At 39.8% G+C, this 16113-nt stretch overlaps 1 protein-coding gene across 2 annotated transcripts in view; it reads right to left on the reverse strand.

Annotated features, from left to right (window-relative positions):
* PPP2R5E (protein phosphatase 2 regulatory subunit B'epsilon) overlaps positions 1 to 15767 on the reverse strand; it is a 71145-nt gene extending 55378 nt beyond the window's left edge. Inside the window, exons 1-2 of one of the 2 annotated variants that reach the window (XM_071426253.1) lie at positions 15632 to 15767; positions 12875 to 13038 (exon numbers count right to left, since the gene is read on the reverse strand). In XM_071426253.1, coding sequence (XP_071282354.1) covers positions 12875 to 13031 — 157 coding nt within the window. In that variant the 5' untranslated portion in view covers positions 13032 to 13038; positions 15632 to 15767. The remainder of the gene's footprint in view (positions 1 to 12874; positions 13039 to 15631) is intronic. The other variant, XM_071426254.1, reaches the window with a different exon arrangement.
* Positions 15768 to 16113: the final 346 nt, after the last annotated feature.

Below are 16113 nucleotides of genomic sequence, written 5' to 3' on the forward strand. Positions count from 1 at the left end.
TTTACAAAGTTTACTCTATTCCAGCACGAATCATACTTGAGTTTTCCCTGAAAGTCCTACGTTAAAAGCAGATTCCAATTTTTTTGGATGGAAGAGGCTGACACACACAGTGCTGCCAAAAAGTCTAGAATTAAAAGGATAAAAATCTCCAAGTATCCAACTGGAAAGAAATGCCAGTGAGATATAAGAATCAATTTAGTCCAGACATTAATAACTTCCTTAATGATCAAAATAGCATATAGATAACATCTTCAGAGGATATTAAATAGAGAACTTTGAGTAGCAGTAAAGCCAGAAATAATACAAAGGAACCTAAGCACATTCCTTACACAGCCAGAAAATAATGTGAAATTCAGTTTGGAAAAACATCAGCTAATACATCTGGGGAAAATAATCCCAAATATAGATATTCAATATGGACAAGGAACCTGGGAAACAACAATGCAGAAAAACTGCATTGACCACAAAATCAGCATGAGCAAAAAAAAAAAGAGGGAGGGAGAGTCTGTCCAGCCACTGAATGTAGGAATGGGGAGAAGGCTGAGTTACTTCCCTTTCTCCCATCTGACAACTCTCCCAACATGAAGCACACACAAGTGGGTGCTCTATTCCACTCCTTCTTGCAGCTCCGGACACGAGATAGGTCCTGCTCCTTCAGACATTTGAAACTACATAGGCAAAAAGTACTATCAACTACTGACTGCTTTAGCTTATAAGACCAAGTGTAATGAAAAACAGTCTGTGAATTTTTTATTGTATATGATGTGGTGTTTTAGAGCTTTTTTGTTATATTTGATATATCAGAACACTTAAATCCAGAAGAATAATACTTCTCCAAAAGCAAATAAACATGAAAATATGCTCATTTCCAAACCATTTGCTTTTTATTGACCATGAAGTTTTGGCACATCTCACCACAACTGAAATTACTTTGAAGATTTTGGCTCTCAAATGAATTTTTGGCATAGGCCAATGCCTATTCATGTTGGGAACAACTGTACAAAACAAGGGAAGACAAACCAACACTGCACTCATGTCAAATGAGGTCACCTTAGAATCTATATGAAGGGCATGGCAATCCTCCTCTCTACAAAGTCCTTGATTAAGAAAGTTTCTGCAAGAGGAATGATTGCTCCTTACACCAAGCAGGAAATAAGAGAAACTTGCTTAGAGATACTCAAAGCCTGCTTCTAGCCATTTACTTTTTTTTCCAAGGTATTACAGCATTCTTTCATTAGGAGAATATCCCAAAAATTTAGGAAAAATAGATTTACATTGCTAACGGAAATTAGAATGTCCCCAATTCCCTTACACTCAGAAACAGCTCAGAAGCATATACAGAAATTCTAAGTATTTTGGGGGTTTTGTAGATTGTCTTTTCTACTGTGAGGGTGGGATGTTCACCTCAAGAGTGTCAATTGGAAGATTTTGTCCCATTTAAGATTATGGGATACCTGAACCAAAACTTAAACTTGGCCCATGAAGCAAGGGCTCCAAATGCTGTTTATTAAACTTGACTGTGCACATTATGGATGTGGTAGTTTAGGGACAAACAGGACAGTACAAGAACAGGAAGAGGAACAGACTTGTCCTGAGAAATTCAACACATTTCTCTTGCCACTGGAATTTCCTACAGTTAAAGAGAGACAAAATATTTAAAAAGAGGTTCTGACAAGATCATTGACTCTGTGATTGTCTTTTTCTAAAAAGATAGAATCTTTTTTATTTATTATTTGGGACACTTGTTTGTTCTTCCTGAAATTAAAGAAGAGTGAGAAATTTCACTCTGTGACCTGGAATTTCACAGTTAATAGGAGGATGGAGTAAACATAACCTCAAGTACTTTGTTGCTCTCTCACTCCTTGCCACGATTCCCGCTGACTCATGGCAATGAAGTGTTTAGAATTTTTCCAGGAGCCTTTTCACTGCCTGGCTTATGCCTAACCCACAGTATAGAGCTCATTTGCTCATTCCTCTAATATTAGGAGACTCACAGCAGCTCTTTTTACTTGTGACTGCAGAGATTTAATCTGGCAGCTCAGATCATATTCCAAAGCAATTTACAGCAATGGACACTTCTTCTGAGACTATGGCATCCAAAATACAGCATAACAACCACCCTGAAACGCTGACTTCTTCTTGAAGGTCATCCAAAAAGCCCTGCATCCCAACCCTCTCCCACATATATAATGGATCTGCTCCCACATCTTGGTTATCCAGCCACACCACACCACTGTTCCAAGAGCCAAGTCCAGGTGCCAGAACTCTAGTCAAGGTCTCCATCACTTAAGGCACACAATTTTGGAGCTGCTCTTGTCAGAGGGACTAAGAGCCACTTATTTCCATCAGCCTTCCTAGCCCTAAAAAGAAAAACTGAAGCAGCATCTAGTCCTGAGTAAAACACTTGTTCAAGTCTGGGTACAGTCAAAAACAGATAGAAATTTTTACTAAGATTCCCTCTTAAAGACAAATCACAAGAGTGGCTATTTTCTTCTCTCTCTCTCTGCCTCATCTTTTTATTCTTTTTAAAGATTCATCTTTTTTAAAGATGAATCAAAATTTCAACCAGTTCAGTTTCACAGGACCAGTGAAGAAGGAGGTTTTGTATCCTAGTAAACAGAAGAGGAAGGGGGAAAAAAAGCAAGAAATACTCACAAGAGTGCATGGGGGAGAAAGGAAAAGGAAAATTATTGCATGAATAACAGATATGAAAGACTGTCTTGCAGCAAGGCCTGATTACTGCAAGAGAGGCAAGATGGAGCTGGCATGTTCTTCCCAGGGTGGATCTCCATCCTGACAGGTCTTGTCTTGCCCCCAGAAGTGCACACAAACAACCTCTCTAACACATGGATGGAGCTGAAGGTGAGCAGACTATTTTTCTGTCTAAGTACAGCTAATTTTATTCTACTGAGTTTGTCAATAACCTCTGCAATCCCCTCCACCTGGAGTGCTCCTTTTAACACGTGTGAGTTTGATCACCCTCTTGTGGAAAAACATGTTATCTATCCATCAGAGGGTGCAGGAAGAAAACCAAGTGGGAGTAAGGAACAAGCACAGAAGAAAACAGGAGAAGCATGGGCTGGGTGGAATAAAGGGAAAGTGAAGGAGAACCACGATGACACAGTGCCACCTCAACTTCTTCAAAAAGCTATCCCAAAAATGTTATGTGAAAACATCAGGAGAGCAAGCTGCCAAATTTACTCTCCCTTGGTAACACTGACAATATTCAACCAATAAGTTTTGTTCTCGACAGCGATTCAAGTACTTTCTGAGCTGTAATCACCACCTTTTGCATTTCTGTTTACACATAGAGGGGAAAACATATTCTCTATAAACAGCTTTGAACAGTTAACCTTATGTGAAATCAGAAAACATTAAATAGACTTTCTAATTTATACAGAGACTGCATATAACATCTATGTCCTGCTGTTGGAATGTGAAAGTGGAGAGCACATGAGCAAAACTTGCGAAGAAAACTAATGAAAGTTTATGTGTTCACAGTACATCCTACTGGGTAACATAAAGGAAAAATAAGAATATTTAATTCCTCAAAAATCTGAAATCATCCTTCCCTCAGTTTCTATCCATAGTATCAATTTGTAATAGGAGAAATTTAACTTGCAGTAGATTTCCTTTGCAGCATAATCCATATGACAAAAGCATTGAAAGCAACAAACAAATTTGCTACCACCTATGCTGTAAAATCTGAAAATCCAAGTTCAGTACAAGCACATGGAAAACAAAAAAGCCAAGGAAGTCATAATAACATTAAACTCATGACACTGCAAAGAAGCACAGAAATCTCAAACAACAAAAGCACAACTCACACTAGATAGCTGTATCATGAGCATTATAAAAAAATACATCCCACATAATGCATCCCTAAAACTTCCTGAAACCTTCCAGGAATCCCATAGAAAACTACAGACCACATCCAACTACAGTTACTACAATTCTTAATGACACTAAACTTTTTTTCTGATACTCCTCAGAGAGTTAGAAATTCACAAACAATTCTAATGACAGATCTCCTTAACCTTGTGATAAAAGAATACCCAAAGAAATGCTTCCCCCAATATCCAAACTGCATTTTTGCCCAGCCAGCCTTCACAGTGAAAAATATAAAACAGATAACCATGCAACTTATATCTATTTCATTTTTTAAATCAAAATCTGACAGCAAAGAACTCCAGACAACACACATTTCAACTTAACTTTATTCTTCATGATGGTATCTGATTTTTCAGAATAAAAAATTGTTGTAACTGAGTAATTTATCATATCTCCTTCTGGGGGTCAAGTTCTAAAACTGATACTTTTAACCAGCAGGGGCACAAAGGTGTCAGCATTCACTCACCACCCCTGAGATAAAACTGATGGTTTACTTCAACTTCTGCAAAATACCATCAAGTAAGGACAGCTGAATCTGTGACTCCTGTTTGGCAAGAGATGCACCTTTTCCAATTCATAAAAATCTTCAGAAATACCCTAATTATGCACAAACTTCTGTAATCAGACCAGCAGGCTGCTGTCTGCACTCTCCACATCTCCTGTAACTCGGGGAGCTCTGAAGTCCAACACTGAGCTATCAGAACAAGCTCTCCAGCTCGGGGAACACGAGAAACTGCTGTTCCAGAAGAGCTGGCACCATGTCCAAGCCTGTAAAACAGACTTTACAGCAATCTGATATTCTAATTTTTCTTTTGGGAAGCTACCCAGAAATGAGCCATTTCGCTTTTTTTTCTTTCAGCCCATTTAACCAGGTACAGCAATTCTGCTGTATTGTTTGCCTCCTCTGCCCCAGACTCTGGCAGATGCTACAGGAAGGACCTTGCACTTCACACACAAGACAAACACCACTGTCTAAGAATCTGTCATAAATACTGGAATGGGAGTAGAAAAATCAACAAAGAGAATAAATACAAAATAATAATCATTTTTTATGAAATATATTACAAATGCTGAAGTGTTTTAAAATAAAATCTTAAATATTTAGTTTTCAAGCAAAAAAAAAACTTGTTAATGTCAGACATACTGTGACTTAAAAATAAACTTCCTACAGGAAATTCAAAAGTAAAATGATACTGGCATGTATAATTTTCAAAATGTATGTACTCTTAGATTTGTTTAATATAACAATTAGGAAAAAACTACTGGTGAAAAACCTTCCATTACTGTGGATCATTATTACTCCTAATCAAAGTCATTCCTCTTTGGTCTGACTACAAGACTTTGTTGAAAACAGACAAAATTTTCAATCAAGTGCAACAACTAAGGGCAGAAAAGTATTTTACACTGATTCTTTGGACAGCTGCCTTATCTTTTGGAACGCTTGATAAAGATCCTCAGACTGTAGCTGCACTGTTTTTTTACTTTAAACAGAAAACCATAGATACAGAAAATATCAACCCTACATAAACATCCACCAGCATTTCAGATTTGCTGAATTAACTGTTTGAGAGGACACAGGATCAAGCACATCACTAAATTCAGGAGGAGGTGGAATGTTTTTAACACTCTGTTTTACACTGTGGCCCTCAGACATTTCTCTCAGCAGATGAGAGGCCACACTTGGCTCCAGAACTTCTCAAAGTTTTGCCACCAGAAAAAAACCTTCCTGTCACTGCACCTGTAACCAGAATGACATCACCAGGGAGGTTTCAAAGGAAGATTTTAGTATTTTTCTAACAGATTTGCCTTAACCTCTTATGCAGCAAAGTGAGCCCATCTGCTGATACTTGTGAGTTATACAGTTATCAAGAGTACAGTAATCCATAAATACCCATCCTACCAAAACTCCCTGAACTCCCCAAGTCCCCTCCTCTGTTACTAAGGATTTTTGCCTGATTGAGTCAAAGAAACAGTAATAACCTGAATGAAAAAACTGCAGGTGAAAGGAAGTTACCCTGAACCTAAAAATAGTTGTGTGTCCTCCTCCCACTCCCCAGAAAGCATTAATGAAAGTGCTCTTTTCTCAGGGAGGCAGTAGCTTACAATGGATGAATGTGAAAGGACTGCTGCCTTACTATAAAGCTCTACCAATGAACAGAAGCACTATCCCATCTGAAAAACAGAAAATTAAATAAACTCAACATATAAACTTTGTATAAGACATTAAATATGTCTACAGCTTATTTATATACACTTCTATATTATACACATGTAATATACACAAACACAGATTTTATAAATACACACATAATTCCAGAGATATGGAAAATGTGTTCTTTCACAACAGTAAAGCTCCATAACATAATCAATTATAAAGGCAGCACTATACTTCAACAAGCATGTGCACTATATAGAAATAATAGCCTGGCTGAACCACAACTTGTATTTGTTGAAGGTACTTCAGGAAAGGAATATAAAGGAGGTACTTATTACAGAAACAGGAGGTTTTATTACAGACCCACAGAGTTACACTTGGGCACAGAAAAGAAAATGGCAATATTATTAGAGAGATAAGTATTACTGGGAAATGTTATAAAGACAGACTGTACAAGCACAGACTAAAACCAAAAGTTTTTCATGATGATGGCCAGGCTGGATGGAGCTTTGAGCAGCCTGGTCTGTGGAAGGTGCCCCTGTCCATGGCAGGGGGCTGGAACGAGAAGATCTTTAAGGTCCCTTCCAACCCCAACTGCTCTGTGACTCTGTGATTCTATGATAAAGTCTAAACACCCTGCAGAAAATTATCAAGATTTTAGAGTCAATCTTGTGAAGAGTACAGAAACACATTTTACATAATTACAACTTACTTCACTTTAAAAATTATTAAAAAGAAAAAAGAAAAGGAAAAGGTGGGAATCATCATCACTAAACACTTCCAGAAGCCAGGCTGAGAAATTTTGGAAGTAAAACAATTACACTGGAGGCTTCAAAAGCAAAGCAAAGCAAAACAAAACCAAACCACCTTCCCCTAAAAAACAAAAAATAACCCACCACCACTCTGGCCATAGCAAAACTGCCAGTCCTGGAGAGACTCAGAAATTAATACAGAGAAGTGACTGGAAACATTGGAAGATTGGGGATAAGCTGACAGAATTCCTCACCAACTACATTTTCAACCATATGCTGTTAAGATAAGAGGGTATTTCTTTTACTTAACCTGCCCATTACCTACAAATGCTGTCCTCCAAAAATACATTCCCAATATGGGAGACAGTAACAAGCAACCAAAAAAAAAAAAAAAAAAAACAAAAAAAACAAAACAAAAAAAAAAACAAAAAACAAAACCAAAACTCAAAAAAAAAAAAAAAATCTAAAAACCAGAATGGAATTAGTGTATTGAAACAACCTTTAAGATTATTGGGAAAAATTTCTACAATCAAGAGATGTAAACAGATTATAAAGAAGGTTAAGTGCATATTCAAAAACCAACTGACAAGAGCACAAAGAAAGTGAAGACATTTATTACTTATGACTAGAACATCATACATATTCATAAAAAAAAAATACTAAATGGGCTAAGTCCTTCTTCCTTTTGAGACTGTGGCCCTGTTCCCAAATCTTACACAGAGATGGCCTATTATGTCCAGATTTATATCAACCAGAATGGGCATAAAATTCCTAGAAGCAGTTCCAGGATTCATCCCTGATTATGTACATGCAGCTCAAACCAAGTTCCAGTGTTTCTTCCATGCAATAAATTAGGAGTCCTAAGATCTATTTCTAATTCTGTAAATAAGGCTGAATTTTATTTTGGGAAATCATAACCACTATGACCCTAAATTCCTGTTTATATATGAGAAGAGAGCATTTAGCTCAGTGATTTTATTAACAGTTTACTGATATTTGTATATCTGATATCTGTAAAACATTCCAAATGTCTCAACTGAAGAGCAGCACAGACAAGATAAGCAGGCCAACAGAAAACAAACTCTGTCTTTCTTCTTCTACAACTCAAATCATAACTATTTCTCATATTACAAGTTTTAGGTGGCATCCATAGGTCTGCAAAGGCCTGGATACTTTTTGTATGATAAAGGAATATTTTAAAAATTCAAAAGTAACTGCGTTTGAACAAGAAGGTGCACATCTTGCAGTTCTCAGTTGAGAGTCTTTTCAAATTGTTAGAATTTTTTACTTTTTAGGAACCTCAGCATTTGACCAATAGATAAGATTCACAAGAAAAGCTTATAATAAAATCTCAGCTATAGGGAAATAATTTAATGATCAAAAGCAAATAGCAAGTGGAAAGAGATTTTTCCCTTTTTGACTATGCAATGCTCTTTTGTTGCCACCACACCAATTCTTTAATGCCATGGAAACTATCTGATAAATGTATTAGAAGCTCAATAAATTTCATAATATTGAGGTAGCAAAGCAATTGTTACTGTTGACAGAGAACTTCTGCTCTGAGCGCTTATTTTAAGGAGGAAAAACCATCTAAAAATAAAAATCATACTTTGAAACATTTTCAACAAAAATATACAATAGTTGCAGAGAACATGAAAGTAACCTTCACTAATTATATTAAATCATTGGAAAATGTGGAAGGATGACAGGAAAAAAACACACCCTGAATTACAAAAATGGGATACAAATGATTTAACAATTAGCAGTCTGGCTTTTGGATGGTTTGCTTTGCCAAACTTCTGTGTTTGTAATGAGGACAAGAGGGGTGGCAACGATGCTGTGAGCTGCATGCAAGTTTGCTGTGCAATTTCTCAGGATGCTAAATGTGCATTTTTAAGACACATGATGTTTTTAATCATCTCTGTGCATGTTTTCATCCTCTGAACACTTCCCTACTTCTACAGACACCAGGCAGGAACACAAATGAGCTCCCCCTCCCTCTTTTGCAGGTAATACTGAAATTGCTCTGTTTTCACATGTCCAGCACTTACAATATACTCTTTTTCCAGCCAAATGCTTTCTAACATTGCACTCCTGCTGTTCCACCTCTAGAGACTTCTAAGTAAAAAGAGCAGCAATACAAAATGAAAGCAAAATAGTCCTCCAATAAATAATACACCTATCCAATGCAGCTACAATTATATTTTCCTCTACAGAGCCAGCTCGATTTGAGGCATGCCACAAACCTGGTTAGCAAACCTGGGAGGGAATCTCAGGCACAGAGATGGAATCACTCAATCCCAAAAAAGGGCCCTTCACCAGGACTGCTCTGTCACAAGCCAGTTACACCTAAGGCACCTGTCAGCCTGGGTAATACCAGCAGCCTCTTCCAAGTACAGCCAAAATCCATCATGCACTGCGAGATACACCAGGGAAAAGCATGCAACCTTCCAAATGTGCATGTGAGAAACATACAGAGGAGCACACACAGGCAAAATGCAACTGTGCCACAACTCCCATGTGCACCTCCCATCCCATTCCTCTACACTTGAAACAAAGGAGGAAACGCTGGCCTTAAAGTGTTATACTGGACAATAGTCAGATTTTTAAAGATAACTTCAAATTAGATTTAGTCACAATGCAATAAATAAAAATATAATGAAATCATCTAAAATTTTAAGTCTATAGGCAAACAGCAGTTTCTTGACTTGGGGCTTCTGAAAGCCTGAATTCAGCCCAGCAGAGCCTCAGAAAGAGCACCTTGTTTTCCAAATACATTAAATGTTTGTTTACAAACTGATAACATACACATGTTTTTTTAAAAAATATATGAGAGCAACACTTCATTTCTCTATACTTTTTTTTCCTGAAATGAGCAACACTGAAAACTCCAGTTGTTCTTATTCCATTTCCTAAATAGCAGCTTATCCTTCAGACTTGTACAGAGCATCAAAACATAGCATCTCTCTTATTTTTCTTTCCCAAAATATTTTTATTACCAAAAGAACAACAACAAGGCTGGCGTATCTATCTGTTTTTGCAATACAGGCGTGTATGCTCACAGAAGGCAACAGACTGCATTAAAACACTACCAAAACAAGCCATTTCACTATATGTGACTCTGCCCCTAGGGAAAGGAAGGAGAGCAGATAAGATGTGACAGATGTGTAGTCACGTCACTTAATACACTACTGGAAGGTGCTCAGATCATTATGGTGACAGGCAGAGTATAAAAACTTGCAAGGAATGGACCAAGCAGTTACCCAGTTTTCTGCATACATGATTCTTGTAATCACAGAAGATACTGAAGGCCATAAAGTGCTGCTTGAGATAAAGCAGCCTGACAATGTCAATAAGCAATATATCCACAAAAAAAAAATTTAAAACAAAAAAATAGAAGGGAGCATAGCATGTATGTTTGTGTAAGCAAGACCACTCCATGTTGCATATGAAATACATCTGATGAATATGAATTTGAGGGCTGTCCTCTAAAAAGTTCCCATACTGAAAATTTCTGATGATATTTAATTAAACCTGAAATCGACCCAAACCAGGAAGCTTATCAATTGCACATCTCCAAACTAAGCTCAGTTTTCTGAGACTTTAAAAAGCTACTTTGCTGGTATCTCTTCTCTATTTGGGTTTAAAAGACAAAATTTTCCAGGATAAAACTGGAAATCATATGCTTACTGGACAGAAGGAATAGGACTGATCACTTGTTGGAAGGTGAAGATAACCATAAGAGTTAAAAATAATCAGGACATTGATTAAATTGGTCAAGAAAAGGATGGAAAACACAGGAGAAAATAACTTCCTCACTTCTTGCAGACTTAACAACCCTGAATGTTACAAATATTAATGTAGGTCAAGAATATTTCCAAACAGCAGCATGATTTTTAGCTGTCCCTTCTGCAGGGACCAATAGCTCTGCTGTTTAGAGAGATTGTTAGGCCCAAATCCCACAAATTAATCTGCACAGGTAGATCTCTGTGCCTCTGGGAATCTGCATTAAGGCAAAGAGGGAAAACCAACTCCCAGGATCACATTCTTAATTTGAAGCTGGACCACTGTAACTCATTATGACACTAATCATAAATGTCTCACCAACACTCTCTGCTCCCCATCTGTTTGTTTTATCTTATTATAGTTTTATATCTCAATCCTCAGGACTGGCTGCAGTAGTCACATTAAGCACCTGGACACGCCTGTGTTTCTGCAAGGCGAGGTTCTCACTGTTTTACTTATGCTTGTGCCCATGCCTGGTTTACTCCCTGAATGGAACTACAGAATAGAGTGAAATAATCACAACATCAGTTTCTTCATTTATACAAATACAAATCTCAATGTTTTCCACTAATCCCATCATTTAAGCCAAAGGATAAACTCCAGTCACCTTCCGAAATGCAGCAACTGGCATGAAATAACCTGCATATCAAAAATTACCTAAAAAAAGTGCAAAACTGAGCTTTAAAATTATTTGAAAGAAGTATTTGCTTCTTTATCATATTGTCACCAAACAGCAAAAGAGTTCAATAACAAAGAGAAAAAAAAAATTTAGAATCACAGAATAACCTGAGTTGAAAGGAACCCACAGGATCATTGAAGTCCAACTCCTGGCCCTGCACAGGATCACCCAAAGAATCACAAATAATATTCACTGCAGACTACGAAGTCAAATCCAGTGGCACCAACCAACCCTAAACTGAGAAATACTGGATGAAAGTCACCACCAGGCACAGTGCAGGGGGGCTGGGTGCACCTTTCATTTGACTCAGGATACTCCATTTGTGCATTCTTACAGGGAGCCACAGAAAGAAGCCCACAATATTGCAATGACAGGTCCACTGGAACTAAGCCTGTTCCTGTAAAAGAATCCTACTTTTAATTAAATTTGAAGACACACATTAAGGTGAGAGATTTTTGGGGGGGTTTGTAGGGTTTGTTTTTTTTTTTGCAACTACTGTATCCTTATGAAGTGGGGTTGTGAACCAACCAAAGTACAGTTCCACATTTGTTATGTATTTCAATACCCTGATTAACAAATTTGTCAAACAAGGCAGATGAGAGAATGTGGGGAATATACTTGCCCAAAAAGGAAGAAAAGGGACAGACACAGTATTAAACCTATTAAACTTGTTATTTTCCAGAATTATCAACACCAGCCATGCCTATTTTCACTACTTAGAGCAGAAATGAAGAATAGCAATGAAAAAACACACAGAAGTAAATAAACCATTTGAGAAGTCAGTGTTGAAGACTTCTGAAAGGTGATTTCCCCTTCCTCACCAGACATTCTGAGAGGTGCTTTTGAGCCCTGGATTTGTACTGAAATTCAGTGACAACTAGAATTCAGGAGAAGCAGTCAAGGTATCACAGAGATATTGACGTCCTTTTAAGAGCAGTATGCTGGATAATATTTTTCCTTCTCAAATCAGAGGTTAAATCTGCCGGCAGAAACTCAACCAGCATTGGGATATGCAAGATCTCAAAACAGCAGGGCCTTGCCTAAGACCAGATTGGCAGCATCTTTCCCCTTGGGAGGCTGCAGCTCATGGGACCTTTCCATTTCAAAATCCAGCAGAAGGCAGGACCTGGGAGCTATCCATGCACAAATGGTATGAGAGGGGATCCCACCTCCTCTCTTGCTGTAGGGGCTGCAGTTGGCACCACTATCACAGGGTGCAGATCCACACACCAAGGAAAGATACTAAAAACCAGTTTCCTTCAGCTCACAACCCCATTTACCTTTACCAAAATTACTGCTGATTGATGTCAGCTGCTGAGGATTCACAAACCACAACACTCTTGCACAAAGCCTGAGAGCCTTGAAAATTCAAGTCGTGGCAGGGGTTAACATCAGCATTTAAAACTTCCAAAAGTATTGCAAACAATTACCACACCCTCAAGTCACAGATAAAATATTTTGTAGAGCTTAAATACATATATATGTGGCATGAAACATTTCTCAACGCCTGCAAAATTTCCCTGCAATTTCTGACAATAGAATACTTGGATTTTAGAAGTCGGTTGTAGAGCAAAAATTGTTTAATTTATTAAAAACTGTGTTTGATCTTACCTTTTAGCAGAGGCAGGGGAGTTAACTCGATAGGCTTGCCCTGAGACCTGAACTGGGAGGAGCTTTGTGACCTCTTCTGTCTGGCTTTTCTGACGGACTTCCGAGAAAATCCGTCTACTTTATCCACTGATGGAGGAGTAGTTGGTGCTGAGGACATATCCCTACTGAAGGAAAGCATGTGTTAAAAATGTGTTCCAAATGAGTGAAACAGGTAAAGATTAATCTAAACTTCCCAGATATCTGCTTCCTGCACTGCTCTCCTGTTGACAACTCACATAGATAAACTGCTGAGAGATCTAACCCATCTTATGGATGGAATAAACTTAATGGAACTTAATTATTAGTGTAGTAATTCCTCTTGCTTACTTTTTTACCTGTGTCTCCCATTTGCCAAAAATTTCAGACCTAATGCTGACATCACTGCCTTCAGAACTTCACACACCTGCAGACCTGACTGTAGCTTTAAATTATGCACTCCTTGGGATGAAGTCATTCCAACTTACTCTGCTAAAGAATGGGTACACAAAAAGGCACAGATGGTTTTTTGGCATTAAGGTTACCCATATGCACAGGACAAAAAACACGGGATAGAACAAAAACTCCATTTATTTGCCACACCTCCATACAAGATTTTATAGAAATTTAGGAAAGTATAATAAAAGGTACTGCTATGTTTCACAATTTCACTAACACTGACAAATTGTGCATATTACTTCTTTATTCCTCACTTCAGAAACACTCAGTTATTTGCCTGCAAGTGCCTTTACATGTAGTTATTCCATGTCCTGGCATTTCTGGATGACTGGCAGTGTGGTAGCAATAACTGCTCTAAGGGCATGAGACAGACAAGGTTTGCAGGGAGAGGCAGAGAGCCAAAAAAGGCTTCTGCAAGCAAAAGTTTGTTTGTTTCCCAACTTCAGCTGGCCTAAGCAATAGGCATTTGCTTCTTCCTACAAAACCTGCCTTGGTGGTACTCCTGCAGCTGATTCTGTACCTCTAGCAAACACTGAATTAATGCATCCAGCTATTTTATTTACCAGTCTGGTCCTGTCTGTTAAAAAGGCCCATCAGAGCTTGATGAAATACATGAGTAATACTCAAGGGAGAGCAGACAGGAGGAATTCAGGCCTACACGTTACAAGCAGCAGCTCGGTGCACAGTTAACTCCAGCAGCCTCATCTGCATTCATTAATTAACACGACCATTAACGAGGGCAGCTCTGTCGATTTCGGCCAGGACAGGCACCCGTGCAAAGTTAAGCATCGGCGTAAGCACTTGCAGGATCAGGGTCTTAGAGCATGTCCTTGGAAAGCATTACTCATCCTCAATGTCTGTTGACTTCAATTACCAAAGTGACTCCTCGTGTGCTACAAGAAGTTGATTCCACAACATACAGAACGCTTTCGAGTACTTATTATTTTTATTGAAATTAGCTGGTCACTCGTGTGCTTGGTAGATTACTAAATCCACTGAAACAGGCATTATTTGGGTTTGTGTTTTGTAAGAAAAGCTTTCGAAAGCAAGGTTTGTGGCAAGAGTGTAAACAAGCTCCAAAAGATAAGAACTATTTAATGCAAAATTACATATAGGTGCATTGAATCTATCAAAAATGGAGTATAAACTCCATAGCTTCTTCAAGGAAGCATGTGCAGCACCCAGAAGCTGAACCGTGCAGCCAGCATTAGAATAATGAAAAAAACCTTATTCCATCTTTCTGATTTCTCCTGAGGTATTCTTTCACTACCAGCTTAGGCTTTCTAAATATAATATACTATCAGCAACATGAACCCGTACCTTAAACTGGTCTTGTTTATCACCCAGGCAAAAAAAAAAAGCCACCATCACCAGGGCATTCAGGCCCCAGCCAAGATTAATAAATAAAAAAGTCAGATAAACTGGAATAGAATGGCCTGTACTTTAGTAACCCACTTCTAAGATTTCAACAGTCCGCCAAAAAACACACAAAGTTACCTGTTACATAAACCAAATTCTGAATATATCAGCAAAAATATATTCCCTAAACCTGAATCGGTTTGGCCCCATCTCATCTCATCAGAAAGCTTCCCCTCCTCATCACGTGCATCATTAAAGTGTAACCATCCCTGCAGAAATGTTTGCACGCTCTCTCCAAATTAAATTACAAAAATTAATAAAAATAGTAATAATGGACAGCGACTAAAGTAGATCACTTAAACTGCAGGATCATTGTGTCAGCAAAGAGCTTTACTGACACTTCTCTGCTGTAAATTTAGTAACAGTTTCCCTAACCTGCTTTATAAATTATTAAAATCTAATTCTAATTCAACAAGACTACATCCAGCCTAACAACCTTACAGTAAACACTGATCTTTTTTTTCGCCTCTCCAAATGAACATTCGCTGCCCTGCATACACTATCACAGGGAAATACTCTGTTTCCACCAACAGTGGGGGGGAGGGGGGGAATAAAGCCCGAGATTATTTATTGTGTGCGAGGGGGAAAAGCTGCAAACCCGGCCACCGCTCCCCGCTTCCTCCGCTCCATTCCCCGAGTATTTTGGTAAATACGAAGCCACGCTCATCAGATCCGCCGGTCCCGGGGGTGGGGGGGTGGGGGGGGAAGTGAAAATACCGACGGCTATCGGCGGGGAAGGGAGCAGAGGCGCAATTATCCGCTCTCGGCTGTCATTTCCAGACGGGATCTCCGCAGCTGGAACATGTCCTCCCGCAGCCCCCCGCGCCTCCTCCTCCCGCACCGCCGGGCCGGCGATGGAGTTACCTTGACGCTCCCGGTAGAGAAGCCGGAGACGGAGGGAGGCGGCGGCGGCCTTGGCGGAGCGCGGCCGATGCCTGGCGGCGGCGGCGGCCCGAGTGCGGTTCTCGCCGGGCTCGGTCGCTGCCGCGGCGGCGCAGGAGCCCTGTAGGCCTCGGCCTCGGCGGCGGCGGCAGCGCGGCCTCCCCGGCGCAGGGCGGCGTCGGCGGCGGGTTCAGGCGCGGGCGGCTCCGCTCAGTCCCGTGCACTCCCCGCTGCCTGCGGTGCTGCTGCCTCTTCACATTCCCGGAGAAGGGCCCTGCGAGGCGGGAGGGAGCCGAGCCGAGCCGAAGGGGAGCGGCGGGCGCGGGGGGGGCAGTACCGGGCAGGGCGGGGAGCGCTGCTGTTCCGCCGGCGGCTGGCGCGGGGGAGAGCGAGCGGAGGGTCCCGGTGGGCGTCGGGGTCTCGCTCCTATTGTGGCTCTCAGCGGGCTCCGGCCATGGCACTCG

This window comes from Agelaius tricolor, unplaced genomic scaffold, assembly GCF_023055355.1.
Source record: "Agelaius tricolor isolate 1412-34295 unplaced genomic scaffold, bAgeTri1.0.p SCAF_5, whole genome shotgun sequence".
Taxonomy (NCBI): Eukaryota; Metazoa; Chordata; class Aves; order Passeriformes; family Icteridae; genus Agelaius; species Agelaius tricolor.